Source organism: Macrosteles quadrilineatus, unplaced genomic scaffold (genome assembly GCF_028750875.1).
Source record: "Macrosteles quadrilineatus isolate MER2022 unplaced genomic scaffold, UCM_ALF_1.0 Scaffold_7__1_contigs__length_78375512, whole genome shotgun sequence".
Taxonomy (NCBI): Eukaryota; Metazoa; Arthropoda; class Insecta; order Hemiptera; family Cicadellidae; genus Macrosteles; species Macrosteles quadrilineatus.
In genome coordinates, this window is record NW_026542600.1 from 76,956,144 (window position 1) to 76,978,425 (window position 22,282).

The window sequence follows — 22,282 nt, forward strand, 5'->3', positions numbered from 1 at the left end:
AGGGGAGAGTTGAACCCAAGCCTTAAATTGTAAAAAAATAAAGACAGCAAAATTAGTTTAAAATTGATTTAAATTTAAGAAATTAATTTTAAACTTACAAATACATTTTAAATTTTAGCCTTTCATGGGACCACGCTATCCGTCAGGACCTCGCCCTGGTGTTAGGATGCCTCAAATGGGAAATGAATTCAATGGCGTAAGTATACCAAAATAAAATTCCATCTTTAGTTGACTATATCTAATATCACAACTGCACCACACATACTCATACAGTAGAACCTTGATAAGACGTGTCTCAAGTGGATTAGGAAAATAGTCTTGTTACCGAGGTGCTCTTTTGTCGAGTTTCTTATCATCAAGGTCATTTCGGCTAGCAGTCGTGTCATCAAGGTTATTTAAAGCTCCGAGTATCTTTGTAATGAGTGAATTACAGAACTTAAGCGAACGCATATTTGCTTTCAAATTATAATGTACACGCATAATGCACATACATAATCCCTTAAAATTACAAAAATACCTAACCTCAAAATTACATAATATAGTTTTGGAGTTGGCCTAGAACACTCTCTTTGATAAAAATCTGTTCTTCCAATGATAAATTTCAAAAAAATATTTATTTTACATTTTTAATAGTATATTTCTGTAAACTATATAATTGAAATATAAATTAACACCATAATTATTCTAAAACATGAACACTGCTGGTTACATTTCAGCATTTCATAGATCTATTACTTGACTTTATTGACAACAACACAAATCTACTTACGACACTGATTGAGGTTGCGTAGTGAGTGACACACAGTGAACTAGTAAAGTGAAGTGACATATAAAAAGTGACTAATGTCACCCATCCATGTGATGTGTGTGTTGTATCAACCAATGAGAGCGCTCAGAGATGCTTCTAAGGCAGCTCCCTATAAGCTTTGCAGGGATTAAAGCGACCTCCCCTGTCGCTTAACTTACTAATTAATAGACCATGATATAGGTACTGAGTATAAACAGGTGTTATCATTGTTGTTTGTGCTCTATTTCATTGGGGGTTCACTTGCTCATGTGTTCCTATGGACGAGCAACCACTGCTTATAAGCAGGTACACATTTATACATATAGTCTCTTTACAATACACAATACGACATAAACTGGAATAATCAAAATCTGTACTGTAAAAAACAACTTCCTGGTCATTATTAGGCCTAAAGACACCTCTTTTCCAACTCAAACCTTCCTTGGCACAGAATACTGTCAGTGACAGTGAACTTTTCTTCCTTTTTTCCCCTAAATTTTGTTTATAGTGTACAATTTTTTTTTTACCAGATTGGACTCTATCCTATTCTTTTAAGCCTGCTGTCCTGAAGAAAATCCTTACAACTAAGCCCTTGTGGCTTATATTACATTCCTAACATGTTGTGTTACTTTTTTTATGTTTAATTATATTACATTTTTAATATGTTATTGTGTTGATTTGTTTAAAGACTTAACAACCATCTCCAGGTTATAGTGAGTTTTAATGATATGATTTTAATTTGTGGGAGTTTTAAGTGTTTTTTTTTAATTTCACAGCCTCCTGGACAACCCATGATGCCTACTGGGATGGACCCGACAAGGGCAGGTAGGTTTGACTTTTTCTTTTTCCTTTTTACATTGGCAGTTTTTTTGTTGTATTTAACTAAAATCTTGAATATATCAACACTGATTAATGCTCTGGATGTTGAATACTGGATAACGTGAGATCAACTTGTTACTTTTCACAGTTTTACACCCTCAATTAGAAATCAACTACAAATCCCAAGAAATATCTGTTCGGTCAATTGGGTTGTCTGTAAATTAAGGTCTCCGTTAAGCTCCCGTTGCAGCTAAGCAAGATAGTTCAAATTGGAGTCAAGTGTCGTATTCCTTACAACATAGGAATTGTTCTCAATACTAATCTAGCTGGTTTCTCACCCTATAAAGAAGGCAAGTCTAGTTTTAGTATTCAAAAACGTTAAAAAAATTGAAGTTTCCACCAAGTACATTCTGTTACTATTGCCAGTTAACTGATGAGAATGCAGATAAGTGTTTGGACGTAGAAAATGAACATAAATAGCTTAGAGAGTTTGACAAAGGCCGTACATGTTTGCACAACGCGGCTGACAATGGGTGTTCCATCATTGGTTTCTATCGATATATTGATCTTATTTAAGTAATCTTTGCTGATCGGCGTGTTTCAGACTTCTAATAGAGATGACTATTGAGATGACTATTAGTTTGGCAATCTCTCTTGTGATTTGCATGTAAGATTCCCTCAAATTTGATTACTGCTTCAAAAGATGAACGACAGCAGTCGGCCCACACCTTGGAAAACATAATGCAATTAATTGTTTTAAGACCACCTTCACCTCTTGCTCACATTTTCTACGTCCAAACATTTAACTTCATTCACGTCTGTCAACTGGTGATGGTCTTCAATAGTGGTTGGTGACTGAGACCACAGATATCTTATCACAGAATGTTGAGGAAATTGACAGGAAAGCAGGCTTACCTTTAAATAAGTCCATAGAGACACATATAAACAATAAGTCCATAGAGACACACATAAACAACACAAAAGTAGACATTTTCGAGGTCACTGACCACTTTTTCAACCACTACTTGCTCTAGTCCGGCTTTCCTGTCAATTTCCTTAACAATTCCTGGTAAATGCCCAATCTTTATCAGATAATCAAAGAATGTGATTTTTAGTTGGTGAAAGCGTCAATTTTCTTTCACAATGTTTTCGAATACTGTGACGAGACTAATCGCCCATTAGGGCTAAGAATAGGCTGGAATAGTAGTGCTTAATGCATAGAGTAAAGAACATGATGTTGGTCTCAAAATGTAGCTCTCTTTGCTGCAACTGCAACTCGATGGAGAACTTTATTTACGGACAGCCCTCGAATAGGAATAATAATGTTGTCCAGCAATAAAATTATAATAATTGCAAATTCGCTGTAAGATTGTTTTGGTTACATATTGAGCGTAATTTGAGTGTGGACACAATTTAATTCAATTATAGTGTTTGATAGTGTTATGGTTTTGAGCAACAAACATTTTTGACTGGTCAATGTGAATGCAGCCTAACATAAAGATAGTTTGGTACTGTTTCAGATTTTCATTGCAGTGTATTTGTTTTGTATTAATCATTCCAATTCAACTGTAGGATATATTAACATTATGTATATGACACAACAAAAATGAAAAAGATGAGGATAAAGTTATTACAATATTAGACCTAGGCCTATAACATCATAAAAAGGTAATGATACATTTTCTTTTCTGTAATCTGTTACTGATTTTACAATGCTCTCCATTAATCTGTACAATGCTCTAAACAGGCAATAATTTCATATAGTACCTACTTTCGTAGAGTTTCTACTGTAAAACTTACTTTAAAACATATGCACACAATTTCTTAACGTTTTTCATGTGCCGTTCTGTTTTTCAAACATAAGCGATACTACCATAATTGGGATGATACAGGGTGAATTTCACATGTTTTATATCATGGGTGTTTTCTCTTCCTAGGTGAGGGTGGAGATTTTGTGGGATGGCAAGGTAGGCCTGAATACCAGTTATATGTCCATGTCTGTTGTCTCAATATTTATTTAATAGACTCACTCTAATCTTCATACATGTACATATTTTGTCAATGTTTTAGTTTGCTTTTACCTTCGGCTAGGGCCTACTGTTTTTTCATTGGTGGCATTAGCAGTGCTAAATGGGCAAAGATGTTGTAAATGGCTTCATCACTTAAATATTATATACCTAAATTATATAAGTTTAAAATTATTTTTAAATATCCTGTAAGCCTGGCTGTAGGGTTGTCAAACTTTTTTAGAAACTCAAGCTATTTATGCCAACAGTCAGGAAATTTATCAAATAGTTGATCCAGAGTTTTTAACTCCAATTTTTTATCATAGAGTAGACTTTTAATTTTAAGGATCACTTGTGTAGGAGTTGAAGCAATAAGAATTTTAATTCAAGCAGAATGAGTTGATCCCCCTGTATATTTAGTGTCAAAATAATGTTTCCATTTCAAACATGACTTTGTGATGTTTAGGGGATAGTGATTTATGAAAACTGAAGTTTACCAAAATTAATGCATTTAAAAGAGGCTTTGAAATAATCGCGCAGTGTTGTAATACAATATACTGCTCTACATCACTTAACTTAGACAAGGCCATTGTCTCCCCCCCACTTCCAGACTAGTACTAGTAGCCTACTTGTATAGCTATTCCCTGTCAACTCTTGTTTTGTATTCCTATTGTTAATCAATTGACTAGACATAGTGAACCTCATCTAATGAGTGGTGTTGTAATTTTTTGAATTACGAGCTATAAGTCTAAGAGGCGGTTCACGAATACGGGGTTTCGTGCTCCGCGGTTATCGTTGATCTCGACCAATTTTAACCGACGGCCAAAAAATGAGTTCACGACAGAGCGTTAGCCGAGACCAACGCTAGCTGTCGCTCAAGAGCAGGGATTTTACGGGGAACTTTCGTTATTAGGTTGGCAAAAGCCACATGGGCTACCTGCTGGGCCGCTGCTTGCGGTCGACGAGTCCCAAAACAATAGGATGACGTGATAAATGTATAATTATACAGGGTCTTAACTGATATTGTATAAAAGGTTGTGAACTTGCACTTAAATTCATTTTATACTAAAGTTTAAAGTTAATGGATTAATCATTGAATTATAAAATGAATAATACACTTTTACTGACATGTCATTGAATCGGGAAAATACAATTATGTTTTTAATAATTTTTTTAAAGAAATCCTCGTAATATTTAAATGTTTGCAAACTTAAATTTTTATCACCAATTATGTTAAAATATAAGACATACTTATCACGTTTGCAGTTTTATCCAAACATTCAAAATATTTATTAAAATGACTGTTCTTTTCAAAGATTTATGATTATCTTTTTTGGATCAGTAATTTGTTTAAAAAAATAAATTTGGAGGATAACTCGCTATAATATGAGTCGGGATGACCTCATATGTAAAAAATAATACAGTAGAACCCCTCATATCCGGCCACCACGGGACCAAGCCCCTGGCCGGATAACGATTTGGCCGGATAAACCAACCTACTATGAAAATGACAATTCATACCTAATAATAATAGGTAATCAATATATGCAATCAAAAGTATCATTTAATTGTGTTCTGGGATCATTTTTAGAAAAACAAACATGTCTGTAAAAAGGAAAAAAAAATATTTGTAGGTTAAAGTCATTACTGTAAGTAATGAATGTACAAATATTATGATTCCAGGTAACAAAACATATTAAATGGAGGTTAAAATGACAATAAATTGTACTTAAAGATCATTAGGACTTAAATGGTACTTGCATTTCTACTCAACATTCTTAACCATTTTGTGAAATACAAAAATTAATGTACTCGTACTGTACTGTACTAAATCCACTTTGGAAATAATCAGCCAACTGATCAGAGGTTAGGCCTACTAGCTCAACTGACTATAGTGACTCAGCAAATAAATGTATAAACAAACAGATAAATAATGAGAACAATTTATTTTATGACTTGAGCAGTCACAAAGACTATCGCTTGTATCTAAACATCTGTAAGGTGTGAGAAAAAAATTTTGATATTGGCTTCCTGGAAGGGGCCGGATAAACAGAGGACCGGTAAAACCAAGGCCGGATATGAGGGGTTCTACTGTAATATAAAACGTAAATGTTTTTGTTTGAAAGTGATTGTAATATAGGTGACGTAGATATTTTTTTTATTGAAAAACAAATACATATTCAACATTAGTAATTGGATAAGTGATATTAGAATACAGTATTTCATTACTGATTGTTGCCTTGTGGTCCAAAGTATTGTCCTATACGGATCCGACGATGGCGCTCGTGCCGAAATGTACATAATCCACTAGGACAATACTTGGGACCACAAAGGTGACAATCAGGTATTTTAACCTTTTATTTATTTGGCAATCAGTTGGTCCGGAATCACCACAACAAAATATGAAATGTAGCTGATTTTGATTAGTCGGTATCGACTTACGGTATATCTGGAAAAAGTATAATATCAGTCAGGAAAACCTGGAAAAGTCAGGAAATTTTATTTTCCAAATTTAGTACTAACCCTGAATTTGTTTTTTTGTTATTTAATTTTAGGTTAAGTGATTCACTCCATGAAATATGGGAAATGTGTAAAATCTAAAACAAAACATGGGATGTAGTTGGTTTTTCATTCCTAGGTATGCAATATTTTACACATGTCACTATTTACCTAAAATTGTTGGAAGTATGAATAAAGGGTTAAGTTAGTTACTCGAGCACAATACACAGCCAATAATGAATGTATAGGTGGACCGGGTATGAACCCACGAATGAACCCACCCAGAGGACCCGGAATGGTGCCCGGTTCATATGGCCCAGGACAGGGCATGCGAGGACCTCCACCTAACTCAGCAATGGGACCCGGACCCGGGGGACCACCCATGGGCATGGGACCTGGGGGAAGGCCACAATGGCAACCCAACACATCTACTGTAAGTGTGATATTCTTATTAGAAATGCTAAATAATGCTACTTTATCATTAGAGTTAGGACCGTTCCTTATCTTTTTGGCATATCATTTTGTCCCCTAATTAATTCAATTTATTTATTGGATCATTGTCCAGTACATTTTATTATTTCACTCGCTCATTCTATCTGTTCACACTGAAATATAATATTGTTTTCACAGTAATCTATTATTTAAGTACAATATTATTTTGTGATGCTCGCTAGATAGGAAGACACTAAACAGGATAGTTATGTCACTCGCTTATTCTATCATTACCATTACCAGATCCTTGATTGTAGCCCATCTCTGTATAATCGTGTCAATTACATTTTCACATACATATATTTACACTATTTACATTGAGGTTAATTTATCAAATTAAATACTTTCAATTTGCCAAAGCCGCAAGGAGCTCTCATAAGTCGGTGAAGGATTTTTTTAAATATTCTTCAACAGAGTAAAGGCTATTTATCTTTAGCCAATTCCCGACTCTTGTTTTAAAGTTCCCAATTGGAAGGATCATGACTGGTTGAGACAGAGAGAGCATTAAACATCTTAGGGCAAGCACTGGGTAGCTATCTTTTGTCAAACTTAGGCGACATTGAGGAATATGAATATTGGCTCTGTCACAAGTGTTGTACTGGTGGACCTGGTCTCTTGTTGTATAGTTTCCTTGATTCTCTTTGACCAGCAGCAGGGAATTTAAAACAAACTGACCGTGAACGGTAAGTATGCCAAGTTCAGCAAACAGAAGTCGAAAGTTCTTACGGCAATCTTCTGTTGCAAGAGAACTCAATGGCAACTGGATGAATGTCCCCAAAGTACAATACCATATGTAAGATGACTATGGAATAGAGAGTAGTATGTGATAAGCAGGTACGATGGTGTTACTAAATTTTTAAGTCTCCGAAGGATAGGCCTATAGTTTACTTTAGATAACTTCTTGCACACTACGTCCACATGGGTAGACCAAGATAATTTACTGTCTATATTTAGGCCTGAAATTTACTTCTATATTTAGGAATGAAAAGGGTTTAAAAACGTGATTGTTTGTTAATTATATACAAAGGAATTTCCGTGTTTAAACTTAGGATTGCAAATCATCAAAAATGAAACACTGAATAATACTACAATAAATGGATTTGTAGTAAACTGATAATTCAGATTTTGTTCTTCTGTTTGCCTTTTAAACTTGAGACTTTGTTGTTTATTATTTATTAGTACTATATTGTTTTAACATTTCAATTATTGATTGAACCATTGATTTAAGGGTGATAAAAGTATTGATTGAAATACCTAAATTTGCATAACCTTAGTGCAAGTAACATTGTTAGACAGGAAAAATACAATACTAATACAAACACTAACCACAAACGACATTTTAAATGACATTTTCGTTCATTTTATTGACTCAGCCTCAAGACTTTTCTCAAAATAAACAACATTTTTATTTCAGGCTATGAGCTACTCCTCTTCATCACCCGGAAAATATGGGGTGAGTAAAGTATTGTATTAAAATGAATATAATTATCAAAATTGCTAGTGGTAGTTATATTTTCTTAACAAATCATTATTTACTTGAACTGAGCTGTACTTCCAAAGGACATAGGATGGATATGGCTTGTTAATTGGTTATTTAGCGAATTTCCCTATAGGGAAGTAGCTATTACCGTAGGTGGCACGGTAAGACCTAGGCCCGGGACCGATTTACTTTTCCATTTTGATGTCCCCAGAGACCAAAAACACCATTAAAATTTTTATTCATGTATACGGGGTGTTCAAAAAAGGTAGGGACATATTTTACCTCGTGATTCCTTGGGTCAAAATAAAGAGAAAATCAGGAATAACATTCTTTCAAAAATCGCTTCGTTAACCAGAAATCCGCCATTTTGTTTTTTTTACATAACAATTTTTTCTCTTAATATTTTCAACCGATCTTTATGAAACTTGGTTAGGTATAAGAGACTCGTGTTAGAAAAAAAGTTCATCTCGATTCAACCTAAAATTTCAAAATGGCGGCCATTTAAAATTTTCAAACTTAAATTACTAGAAAATTGCTGGTTTTATGAAAAAATGTTAAGGACACTTTTAATTAGCATTTTTATTCATCTATCAAACGATACAAAGTTCAGAAAGATCGAATATGAAATAGCTGAAATATTAAGACTTTTAGTTGTAAAATGGGGTAGAATAAGTCAGAAGCTAGTCAGGTTTGCCACATTTTACAACTTAAAATATTACAGAGAATATTGTAAAATGTTGTAGTTTGCTTGTTTATGGATATATTTTGATAAACTTGGAAAATTTATTTATTTTATACTAAGCTATTTATATTTTACTAAAAAAAACACAGTTTTATTAGTTTCCTTGTAGTAGCAAACCTAGGTACTCGTTAAACCTAATTTTATTTAAATAGATTTAATTGAAAATCGATTTAGACGTCATGGAAATTAAGTTGGTAGGTTTGCTGCGGCTGGTGTGTATTTTTTTCCTCTTGGATCATTCTTATGTAATATTTAAGAATTGGAGATGGAATCCTAACCCTGGATCTAGCCAAAGAGACAAGATGTCTACCTCACTAAAAACACTTATCAACCAATAGTATTTCTAAACTTAACCCCGAGGTTTCAGCAGCAGCACACTTGCATAGATAGTTGTAAGAGGAAGTTAACATATTTTACACATATCCGACTGAGCTTAAAGGTTTAACTTTGGGGTTGGATCCATTTTTAAAATGAATAACTACTACATATTGTTGTTTTGTTGTATGGATTCAGCTTTGTAATGGATTTGTAGTGTTAATAGAAAGTTAAAATTATCCCTTTGACGTATTTCTAGGGTCCTCCAGGAGGTTCTGCTCCACCAGGCCCCGGAACTCCCATATTGCCAAGCCCTCAAGGTATGTTTGAGAAACAGTTATCCTAAATTTCATTACTGGGATCTAGACATTTCAATTATGCCATACCCGTCACCGCTTCATATAAAGTGCGCATATACCCAGCGGGCAAGCAAAAAGTACTGGTCAAAATCCCTTTCAGTCTGGCTTCAACCAATGTCAGAGTGAAGAACGCTCCAGAAGTTAATAGGACTAATGCAGTTAACCTCTCTCGGCCTCTCCCCACTCCAGCGTCGGCGGCCCTTTAGGACATCTTGGAACTATTCTCGATTAGTATTTAAATAAAACGAGTTAAATTATTAGGTTTGGACCAAATTGTAATTATGATATAATTTAACCTTAGTTAGGGATTGCAGGGGAGAAAGTCAGGGGCTTTAGGATGTAGTTTTGGATTGTAAGATTGTAAGATTGTTGTAGTTTTGCCTAAAGGGAAACCGAAACAAAATGGCACTAAATTGTTCTGTTGTTCTCAGCTGTCAATCCGAGTAGTTTATTCCTTCATACATTACCTTAATCAAAATTTTAGTATTCCATAGTTAGTTCATGATAAGTTATTCATATCAACGCAGCTTTTAGATTTTCTGGTAGTTTTGTGGTTTAACTAAAACACTAAATTTCATCACTAAGTTCAGTTCTTTGACCCAAAACTAGTCATCCATAGACTAGTTAAGACTGAAGACGGACTAAGGTACGTGTAACCTATTATATAATTTTTAAAGCCTATGGTTTCTCTGTAATTTTGTTCTGGCTTAAGATTGTGTGACGGTTTATTGCCACTGATTGATATTTAACACCGGGTTGGGGTGTCTGTGGAATAATGCAATAGTTGTGTGGATAGATGAGGGTTGAAACATGAAAATATACAATTGATTAACTAATATAATTAGCTGAGGAATTAGGAAGCGCTGCAACAATTGTTTATTTTAAAAGATAGGGTTTTACCCTGAGGCTGATCGTGCCTATTGCCGTAAACATCTTAAGCCAGCTTTTGATGAGCTGTGATTACCTAACTTATAACATGAAAACCTTATAACCTTATAACTATCTTATATCTTAAGCCAGTACTGAATTACAGAGAAACCATAGAGCTTTAAAAATTATATAATAGGTTACGTACCTTAGTCTGTCTTCAGTCTTAGGTTAGTCTATGGTGGCTAGTTTCCGGTTAAAGACACATTATCAAATCCTTGTAAACATGAATTGGAGTTGGTCATAAATCCGACAGATGTCTTCATCAACACGTAAATACAGTTCATCACATAAAGTTCACAATTAAAAAACACAATTTAAAAACCTTTGAGACGATAGGCCGGCCACATTGATACACGGGACAAACTAACACAGGTTACACGGCGGACGAAACAGAACTATCAGTTCTGTACTGTATCTGTTCAGTACTATAGTTTAGTCGTGTCTGCCGTGTAACCTGTGTCGGTTCGTCCCGGTTCGTCAATGTGGCCGGCCTATCGTCTTTTAAATGTTTTTAAATTGTGTTTTTTAATCGTCAAGTTTATGTGTCAAACTGTATTTACAGAAGATGAAGTCTTCTGTCGGATTTATGACCAACTCCAATTGATGTTTACAAGGATTTAATAATGGGTCTTTGATCCAAAACTAGTCATCCATAGACTAAAGTAAGACTGAAGACGGACTAAGTTACGTAGCCTATTATATATTTGAAAATCAGTCTTTGTAGCAAAGATGTTTAAAATTTAAAAATTACACCGTCTTAAAACACCCCACTTTGGTTTGGGACGATGGAGTAAAGTTGGTTGAAAGTTAAGTGTCGGTGGCTCAGTCAGTTTCACATCCTAGGACGCTAGGTTGTAGTCTGGAACTGTATTACACATTACTTCAGGCTAGTTCTAGAGGGTTGTGGCATTATCACATAGATAAAATCCATTGGTGATAGGCGGGCTTCGAAGCCCTGAGGTCTACCACTAGACCAGCTCGCTCCTCGGTAGCTCAGTCAGTAGTATGACAGACTGTTAAACCACGGTAGCAAGGTCTTGGGTTCGTGTCTCTGTACCGGTACTTAAAATTTTCAAGTACAGTTCATTCTTGTTCGCCCCAGCTCATTACTTGCTTTGCTTGATACGTTCCACTCACAGACTTTTGAAGCACATGTGGACAGGAAAATGCTAGGATAAAACAGGCAGCCAAATTCTTATAAAAGAAAAGATAAAGGATTTAATTGTTAGTTGATAAATAGAGTTGATAAATAGTTGTTCATAGTGGTGTAGTTGGTTTGCTACACCTGATATCTGAAAAAAACTATCAAATGCTCTTCAAATCTTCATTAAGCAAGTATAGTTTCCCAAAGTTTAACAGTGATTGGATGGGCAGTTTGATAATACATAAAGGACATTTATTGAGGATTTTGTGTATAAATAATACACATTTTACTAGAATATCTACAGGATTTTCTGTTCATCTTGTCTCAACAAAATGTTTATCCTTAGGTTCAGTCGGTCCATACTCCCCTGCTAGTCATCGAATGCCCACCCCCAGTCCAGTAAATCGTCAAGGTATGTATTCACCAATACGTTCATATGATAGTATTGTTAAAAGTTTAGTGTTCAACATTTTGTTTCAACTTCAGACATTATTTAATTTAGTTTAATTAAATATATCTTTGTTTACATATCAATTTCCACTCCCATCTTATAGTTATTTTTAAAAAATTGTGCATCCAGTTCAGACATTCTTAAATCTATAACAACTAAAAGACACTTTACTAACTTATAATATCTATCATATTTTCAAGTTACCTTTCAACCCATCTCAGTAAAAAACTCTACGTCAACTAAACATAAAGAGTAAAGCTTATGTACTCAATTTTTTGTTTTAAAAGTGCCCGAAAACCCAAATAGATGACATTTAGAAATGTAGTAAAATTCTGTATTGTACTACAGCTTATTGTTTATTGAATTATCTTAATTGAGTGTATAGTTGGACTTGTCCATTTAGTTTCATCAGCAAACGAGTTAATTTACACCAGTCAATTTTGAGTGGTTTTGCAATAGTATTTTACTGTTATTTTACTTATGTTACATGTGTATTACTAATATACCTCTTAGGTTTTTACGAACCATTTCTTAATTAATTCATGGATGTGAATTGCCTTATAGACTCCACAATTGGTGGATTTATTTTTTTATTTGTTATGTGACTTAACATTTTGGGATAGATAATCATGTTTAATTATCAGTTCATTTATTTTCATTGGTTGAATTTGTGTACAGTCATTGAAGTCATAGCCTCCTCTAACACAAGCCCGCAGCGAACAATGTGGCAATGTTGCACTCACCTGCCTATTGCCACGGTAGCATGGCACATCCGCTCCATATGAATTAGTGGTACAGCTGTTTGGGTAGACTGGGACTGCAGCGTGCCACTTCTGTTTTTCCGTGGCCTTGTAGAGGAGGCTTTAGTAAAGTAAAACCTAAACAGCTAAGAAATGTATGTGAACCTGTGTACTTCGTTAATGAGTGAATATCAGTTAAGAAATAGTTTTTTTAGGATAGTGTTGATTTTTGATCACGATTCTAGATACCACCGATACATTGGCATTGGTATTGAGAATCGATTCCGAAACCGATACCCGAAACGTCTGCAAAGATCGTGCGATCAAAAAATTACTGCGGTTTTGGTGGACAATGATGTTACCGTGACCGAGGGAGACGATGATTATGTCTACATGGCCATGGGGGATGATCATGGTTTTGCCACGATCGCGCAAAACGATGATGTTTTGTGGGTGCTGGAGACGATGATGATGTCTGCACGACCGCAGGGAATGATCAGAATATTACCACAACCGCGAAACGATGATAATGTCTACATGATGACAAAGACGATAATGATATCTAAACGGCCGCAAGTGATGATTTTGCCACGATTGCAGAAGACTATGATAATGTCTACATGACCGTGGGAGATGTTTGTGATTTTGCCCTGATCACGGGAGAAATTGATAACGTTACCGCAGAGCAGTATTCAGGATTTTGGCTTGACTGGGAAAGACAGTGATGATGTTTTAGTGACGTCTCCACAACCGCGGGATATGTTCACGATATTACCCCGAGTTTGGCTTGACCAAAAATAACACCTCTATTTATAGTAACCTTTTGTTTTTGATTTTTTTTAGATCTGTATTTGCCTTTGATAAGGTAGTCATTTAATGTGTTAAGAATGGTTAAAACTTGAATTTGCTATATTTAGAATATTTAATTGGTACATTAAATTTGTCTTTACTTAAAAAACACTTTATGGATAAACATAAAGACAGGGGTTGGTGTAGTATCCAATCCATTCAGATAATTCGGTAGAACTATAAAAATAATGGTATCAGTATCGAGAATCGGTGAATTTTGTATCGACAATCATACTACTAATTTATTTAGATTGTGAGAAAATGCTAACTTAAAAATATTAATGATTACAGATCCTTCAAACCCAGGAGGAGAAAACATGTACACAATGATGAAGTCAGTACCTGGGGGATCCATGCCTGGGGTAATGTTGTTATTGTTGTTGTTGGTGTACAGTGTTGAGGTGTTAATCAGTATTTCTCATGTAGGCTATAACTTAGTTGGTATGTTGTTAAACTAATCTTTGGTATCAACGTGTTAATCGTCATTTTTTCTCAATTTGAGAACATTAAAAACTGAAAATTTTGAATAATAATGGTTAGTAGGTCAATTAGGTATAATGGGTGGTTAGTAGTATAATAAGGTTATTTCTACGGTGGATTCTATAAGAAGACCCTTGATAACAAGTGTCATTTCAAATCCCCTTGAATTCATTTTACCCCAATTCACATGTTATTGCAAACCTCAATAAGGGAGTCAACATTGATAACAAGTCTCATTTTATAATCCCCATGAGAGTCTTGTTATCAAGGTTCTACTGTATCTCAGAAAAAATTTTCTTTCAATTTTATAAGGATTTCGTGAAGGATTGGTTGAACAGCAGGCTTACACTTAACTAACAAAAATAGATGAAAATGCACAAATAAACACTTCAGTAGTAGTCTTTATTTGAAGAAGGAGCTACTAGCTACAAAAGTCCTGTGTTTAGTAATTATTTGTGCATTTTTGCAAGTCTGGTGTTAAACCTATCCATTACAAAATCCTTAAAAACCCTGGCCTAAAGCCATCTTAATCAAGAACATCATTTTTATTCAAATTGTTCTTTTTAGTACAGTAACATCCCGCTATTCCAAACCAACTGTGACTTTTTGGATTTTCTGAAATTCGGAATAAGCAGATTTATTTAATAATATCAACATTTTGATGGAGAAATAGTTGAAATAGTTGAAAGATGTTGGTGTTGTGGCTGTCATTAAGATAGATGGTGAAAGTGTTGCAGCGTATTGTCCACATAGAAATAAGTAACTTCGTAAATGTTTACGGTCATGTTTAATGTTAACTTTGCTGACGTTTGTGGATTTTTCACCAGATTGTACATCGTTATCTTATGGCAAAATTGCAAATTTTGCTCATATTCATGGTATCCCTTACCATTCTTGGAAATATGGCTATGGCTGACGTTCGTGACATCATAACTTGACTCTAGGTAATTTAAGGCAAAGTCCCTAACATTGCCAACATTTGCCAAGCAAGTGGCAATATTGCTAGCTCCTTCGACGTTCACGGTGACATAGCAGGCTTTATTACACAAAAGTTTTTAAAAAAATAGACAGATTTTCGAAATAGTGTGGTTTGGAATAGTGGGACTCTACTGTCTATGCTAATTCTACTAACATGGTTACAAATTGTAAACAACATTTTCAAATACATTGAATATGTGAATGTGTACTGATTATCTGCAAAAATAAGGTTTAACACGTTCCCTACCGACCGTCACACTTCTCTGTAACTGAGGGATGAGTATATTTGGTTGCTAAATGTGTTAACACGTTCCCTACCGACCGTCACACTTCTCTGTAACTGAGGGATGAGTATATTTGGTAGCTAATGTGTTAAACCTTTTATGTATTCTCTTGGATTAAAATCGACTGGCGTCAACATAAAGGCACCTTCAAATCTAGGAAATAATAGAGATTTTAGAGATGTATTATCTATACATTCTCATTCCAGGCAAACAATGAATCAATTTACTTTAAGATCAAATATGTTGATAATTATGAGCAGACGAGTTAGGAAAAAAGTAGATACTATGATTAGCAAAGTAATCAAGATTTTTTAAATCAAATTGATTATAGCCTCTTAATTAACCCATTGTTGAAGGAATTAATGCGCTGCCTGCAGCACCCTCTGTCGGCAATTAATTTTACCGAATTCGTAGACTTTTACTCTAATTGTTATAGAAAGAAAACCTTAGGCAATAAATTAATAATTCTTTCGCCATTTCGACCACAGTAAAATTGTCTAAAAAAAATGTGGTAATTGGATAGTCAGAGTGTCAAGTAAAAAATAAAAAAGTATAAAGATTTTAAAAATAAAAATTATAAAAACAATTTTTTGAAAGTAAACTTGATATACAACATCCAAGATTAATAACACCAAATGACACTACTATGATAAAGTTTAATTGATTCCCTACGTAAAAAATCACAAGTTGTGTTCTTTTATAAGTAATAACATAGAAAATCTTTTTTGTTTTGCCTTACCGCAGCTGATTTTTTGTGATATCCGGTTTCCATGGCAACATAACATTGTTTGTTTTTCGCAAAATAAATTATTAAATATGCAAAACAAGAAGCAAGATATTTATAAACATAATAAAAGTAAGAAGAATTAAAAAGGGGGAGGGGGAGATAATAATAATAAAATAACTAATGGCGCTGCGTAGTGGGGACACGAGCGGCATTCGTAAATCAGCTGCTGGTAGAAGGCAAATTATTCATCCCCACACAATAGAGTTGTACAAAATGGTGGCTTTAAATGATTTACACTCTACCAAGTCAGAGGATTTTTGGAGAAAGGACAAAATATTGTGTGTTCTGTGTTTTCTATGTGTACTATGGCTTATCGGACTTTATACAAAACAAGCTAACTCATTTCCCCTTATTTCACAATACTAGCCTAGAACCTCTTCTTGAATAAAAGTAAAATAAAATTGAGTAAACTAAATTTAATAATTGATAATTATATTTACAGGAGTTTGGAATGGGAGGTAATGGACCAGGAAATGACGGTCCTGTAGGAGGTGGAATGGGTGTGGTTATGAATGGAGACGGCAATTCACCAGCAGGGCCAGGCCCAGGCACACCTAGGGATGACTCTGGCGGAGGTATGGGGGACTACAACTTAGCAGGCTTCGGACCTACGGATAACGTCAACATGGGTGTACCTGCCTCTTTCTTCTCTGACAGCAAATTGGGAACTAAAGTTCCAGAAGAATGGTGAACTCGTATCGCTCTAGTATGTGTGTATTTATTTGCTGACAACCATTGCTTTGGACTGTCCCCTACTAGACAGCATCACTTTTGATGGACACGGTTCCGTTAAATGTAGTGCTCTCCTTCCAGATTGGTTTGAACATTTCATTTAAAAGAAAAGGGAACCAAAAATACACATTCAATACTATGTGAGGCCTCTTATTTTTTAGTGAAAAGAGTTGAACATGTGGTTATGTTTGAATCTATATAGCCTACGTAATATAATAAGGGTTTTATCTGTAACATCCATTTCCTCCCGTCCTAGTATACTGTTTTTTTACAATAGAGGTGTCATTCAAAGGGCTTGTAATCTAGCGCAGGTACGAACAGTAATTAAAAGGCAATTTCATTTACGGTTTCATCCCCCTAGCCCTTTATTTCAAAATGGAGATTTCAGGATTCACGTAAAGCTGGACAACTTGCTATATACCGTTTGAATATGTCAATCGTAATTTAATACTGATTACTTTCAGTTAAATTTTAACCACAGTAAAATGGCTGCAATTAAGAGGCAAAACATTTTATGAAAATTAATTTTAAACTGTACTTTTATTTATAGTGATTGAGACAGTTAAATCACTCTTCATGGTATTGTTCGGCAATTGATATATTTTTTTATATTTTTAATTACTGCATTTTTTAATCTAATAATTGTCTTAAAAAATATTTATAATATCATTTTAATATGATGATGTCTTTTTATGTTAAACTTTTACAGCTACGAATTGATTTAAAAAATAAAAAAAGCATAACTGCATTTCCATTAGGCCTACCAATTATATAAAGCGTTGAACCATATTAAAATAGGCGCTGTGCACAAATCCTCTCTTTTCTGTTTAGGAGAAGAAATATATTTTTGTTATTATTCTATATTAAACTATCTACAAAAATGTTTTCTAACATTCAAAAGCTGTCCAATTTTTCTTTTGGAAAATCTATTATCACATGGTTGTGAAGGAAATCAATATATTTTTTTTTATCTCTGTATTATTTTGGTATCATTAAATTTATTTATGGATATTATTATTTAGTATAGGCTATGGCTTTTTGCTGCTATGATCTAGTTTGTTGATTTTAGAATCTCAACCTCTTAACATCCTCAATTCAGCAAACCTGACTCTCAGTGCAATTTTATTATCTATTTATTGGAAAAGAAAATGTATAACAACAGACAAAATATCTTGACAAAATTCTCAGACCTTGGTACTGTGAAACTTAGAAAAGAGTGTCCGGTATCTTTACCAATGCCAATAATTACTGTAATATTTGAATCATAACAGTATTAAGCATGCCAATGCCAAACAAACAGTTAAAAAAATGCATTATTGTACACCAAGATATTGGATTATACACACAGTAACTAACACATAAATGCCGCATTGGCTTACTACTACTACATCGTTGTTAGTACGGTACCAGATCTGATTCATTTCAGCTCTTACATCACAAATTTTCTAACATTTTAAATAGTTGTAAAATAAAATTTCCTGGCTACAGATTTGCTGAGATGAGAATATTTTCATAAGAAAGTGTTTTAACTTTAATTTTATACAATCAAAATGCATAATATTTCAACTTTTGACATAATTTCTATATTTGAGATATTTGTGATTAACATAAAAACAAGGCAATATGTTTGTGCCATATCTAGTTATATAAATGAAAGGTTTTATAGACAAGATGTGTAATTGATCGCATGGTTGTGGGTTATGTTGATTATTCTGTACTCATGGGTGATCAGGGTATCTTCTTGCCAACTGGTTCAGGGATTATGCTTAGTAGATTACATAACTATAATTATCTGTGTGATAAAATGACTGACCATCGAATAATATAAGACATGATTAACAATAATTGATTAGTTTTCTACTAAAATCATAAAAAAGCTTAAAGTTCAAATTATTTTTTGTAGTATGTGAAATATTGTATGTTTGTTTAAATTATGTAGAGAGATACAAACTAATACATAATATAAAAAAATAACCTAAAAAGGTTATATGTTGGTACGCAGGCTGTAATGATTTTTTTTAGTTTTATTTATTTCACATTACTAAACAACTTGTATATTTTATCACAAAGCTAGTTAAAAGTAAATCAAGGAAAATATGGGCCCCTTAATAGTAAGATCAATAATTGCTTCTATGTTTATCTTTCAGTGTTGTTGAGGTACATTCTTGGAGTAAATATAAGCCAACTTTGTCTTTAGGTGCTCACAAATCTTTATGTGTTTAAGCAGTTTTTCACTACTTGTGATTATGGGCTTTAATATGTTGTAATTTAGGTTTTATAGTGCTTATTTAATTCGTAGTAAGTAATAGTAAAGAACATGTATCAAGTTAAATAGTAAGCAGGTAACCTTTTTTCAATTTTACAACTCTTCTTGGTGAAGTCTAAGAATTTGTACCTCATCAAACGATTGTGTTCTTAGGCTACAAAGAACGTCAATGAGTGCCTCAATGACAAGAAAGAGGAAGACAATTCCCCAAAACGAAAAGAAAGGTTACCTGCTTGTTTTATGTAAGTTGTATTTTTATCCATCAATTAGGGTTGTGTAAGGTGGATTACTTAGACAGTACCTCACCTTTTTCCACTTAATAGGTTGTAACTACGCAGTATTCTAAAACTCGAGGAACTCATTTTTGTGCCATATAACTCTGTGTTCCTCGAGAAAACTTTGAAGGAATTTATTTATTTACATTATATAATTTTGTTGTTTTGTTATTTCTGCACATATGTACATATTAGGTATACATAATTTTCTCAAATACTCATTTGTTAAGTTAGTTAATAAATAAGTTAGTTTTAAGGAATCGTGTCGGTTGTCAAAGGGGATGGTGTAAGCTAATGTGTAATTTCATAAAATTAACAAATCAGAACAGGGTATTCATTACAGTTTGTTGATTTCTTACTGTTTAGGGTTTTTTTTATGTTTTCAGCAATGCTGAGAAAACACAACATATTTTGTGACACCCTGTTACTTAACAAACATTTTTGAATGATTCCACAAAAAATGACTTGCTAATTTGTATAACAAGGAGTAATATTATACCGTCAATCTACTTTCCAGCCCTCATATTTTGTTATCGGGAAAGAATATTTTTTGTGGATTGATCTCAACATTGCTTTAGAATCCTTGCCAACTGTTTACCATCACAACTAGGCCTAACCTGATCTCTGCTTCTACTGCAGGCCCTCCGCTCTAGTCTGGCTGTCATTTTGTCATAAAAAATGTACTTTTAAATTTTTAATGGTACTTATTCTCTAAATGGGATATTTTCTAAAAAGGCCCAGTCTTTTCTATGCCATTAACACGTTGACTGCTGAAAACAACATACAGGCGCTCCCCCAGTGGCGGGCGAAGCCCCGCCATGCAACCGAATCAACGAACGCAATTGGCATTCAAATATTTCAGTCTGACGAATCACAAAAGAGCAGTGGTGACTGTGCTGCGTTACCCCGAGAGTGGATGTAGTTCACGGAAACACCCAAAGGTTGCAGCACTGCACGGATCCGTATCCAGTGTCTTTGTAATGTGGGTTGAAGAGAAAAAATCCCCGAAACCGGGACAAAAGCATTGCCAGACAGGATTTTACGGGAAATTTTAGTACCAACCTACACCAAAGTAAAGCTCGCATTCTAAGCTGGCTGTCTGGCAACGATTATAACGTCTCCGTCTGAAGCTAAGCTCACACTGACTCAATATATTTCTGTTGGTCTGGTGCCGACTTTTGTCGGCGCGAGCCACATTGAAGTGCTAGCGACGCTGACTTTAGTCGGCGTTAGCAGTCAACGTGTTAAAATGCTGTAAAGCTGGAAGTAAGTAATCGTCACCTTTTCTTACTTCTTTCAGTGATGAATTACCTTAACTCATAGTTTTCAAGAATACTGCCAATTGAAGTTTTCAAATTGTTGAACGTTGGGAATACTAGTCTTAATAATTATTTTTACCAATCGAGAAACTATTATGTTACGCGATTTTTTTTAAATCTTGTAACTAGTAACTTTTCCCAATCAAACGATTTTGTGGAGATTTTTGGTGTCCACAATGGACAAGCACTCAAATATTGTTAGCCAATTAACATTAAGAACTCTTAACATCATTAAGAAATAACAGAGTTAACATCACATTTGAAATCATTTAGTTATTTTTATGTTGACCTAGCATTTTTGTCTGTACACTTAGGAATATGCAAGTTCAATCGCTTTTACATTAATAAGACTGTGTAATGGTTGTTAATTCATAATTAAAATCTTTTAGTTAGTAAGTATTTGTTACTTGTTTAAAATGTGGGGTTTTGGCTTTTTATTTAGATATCTAGTAAAAATATGTTTTCTGTCTTTGATTTTCATCTGTGGGTTTAAAAAATCTAATGACCTTCTTCATATTGTGGTGCCAGTGCAATTAACACTGATAAAATACAGTTGCTCAAAAAATCAAACTGCTGTTAGGTGTTACTCCAATCAATTTCTAGAAGTCTTTTTTTGTTTTTGTTTTAAACTCCTCATTGTACTTGTATATTGAGTAATAATTATAAAATATGAACTATCGATGTAGCTATTTTTGTAAATGTGATGTTATAAAACAAAAGTTATCAGGCAAGCTTAGTATATTATTTGACTTTTAGGAGTAAGTTAGGCTGGCACCTAAATCTATGTTCTATTTTTTAAACCATTTCCATGAATACTGCACTGTTTTAATGAAGTTTTTCATTTAAGAAAATTGTTTGCCCTGATTTGTTGTTTGATGAGGTTTCACAACTTTTATGACACTTGCCACAATTTTTATTTTGAGATCTGCCTAGTCCTATAAGAGTATGTTTTCTGTTATCTTTTTGAATGTCAATTTACACATTCATATGTCACAAACTCCTTGTGGAGTATATCCTTATTAATGTGTTGTAATAATTTGTACTTATCTCATTTATTTTTCTTGTATTGAAAGAATCTTTGATCCTGAAATGTATGTTTTTACGCTATTTAGGGTAAAGAAATTATATTTTGAAAAACCGTGTGTGTTTTTTATTGCTCCAAAATCACCAGTATCTATGTAAATACATTACTGATGTAAATTATATTTTTATGCTTTGATTGTAAATGATTTTCTAAGAGGGATTTTATTATTCTTATCATTGTTAATAAAGCTGCTAGATTTGTTTTACTTTACTTGGGGACTACTATACTGTAAAATTAGAAAAAAACCCAGCAAAAGTATTGAATGTGACACTTAAAGTTTCAGTTTAGACAGTATAACTTGTGTTGTAATTATACCAGGTGTCCCATAATAGACCCCCCCAGCTTAATTTTTGATTACTAAATTGGTTATGTAAAGTACTTTTTGGTGATATTTTGAAATTCACCCCCACCCCCAAATAGGGGTTGCTGGGCTTAAAACTTTTAAATAGCAACCCCTATCAAGT

At 33.9% G+C, this 22,282-nt stretch overlaps 1 protein-coding gene across 2 annotated transcripts in view; it reads left to right on the top strand.

The window, feature by feature from the left end:
- Positions 1-21,842, top strand: part of LOC128999101 (single-stranded DNA-binding protein 3-like) — a 39,112-nt gene extending 17,270 nt beyond the window's left edge. The window contains exons 7-15 of one of the 2 annotated variants that reach the window (XM_054425458.1): positions 119-196; positions 1,564-1,612; positions 3,544-3,573; positions 6,360-6,544; positions 8,018-8,056; positions 9,400-9,460; positions 11,920-11,985; positions 13,905-13,975; positions 16,585-21,842. In XM_054425458.1, the coding sequence (XP_054281433.1) occupies positions 119-196; positions 1,564-1,612; positions 3,544-3,573; positions 6,360-6,544; positions 8,018-8,056; positions 9,400-9,460; positions 11,920-11,985; positions 13,905-13,975; positions 16,585-16,833 (828 nt within the window). In that variant the 3' untranslated portion in view covers positions 16,834-21,842. The remainder of the gene's footprint in view (positions 1-118; positions 197-1,563; positions 1,613-3,543; positions 3,574-6,359; positions 6,545-8,017; positions 8,057-9,399; positions 9,461-11,919; positions 11,986-13,904; positions 13,976-16,584) is intronic. The other variant, XM_054425459.1, reaches the window with a different exon arrangement.
- The last annotated feature ends 440 nt before the right edge of the window (positions 21,843-22,282 follow it).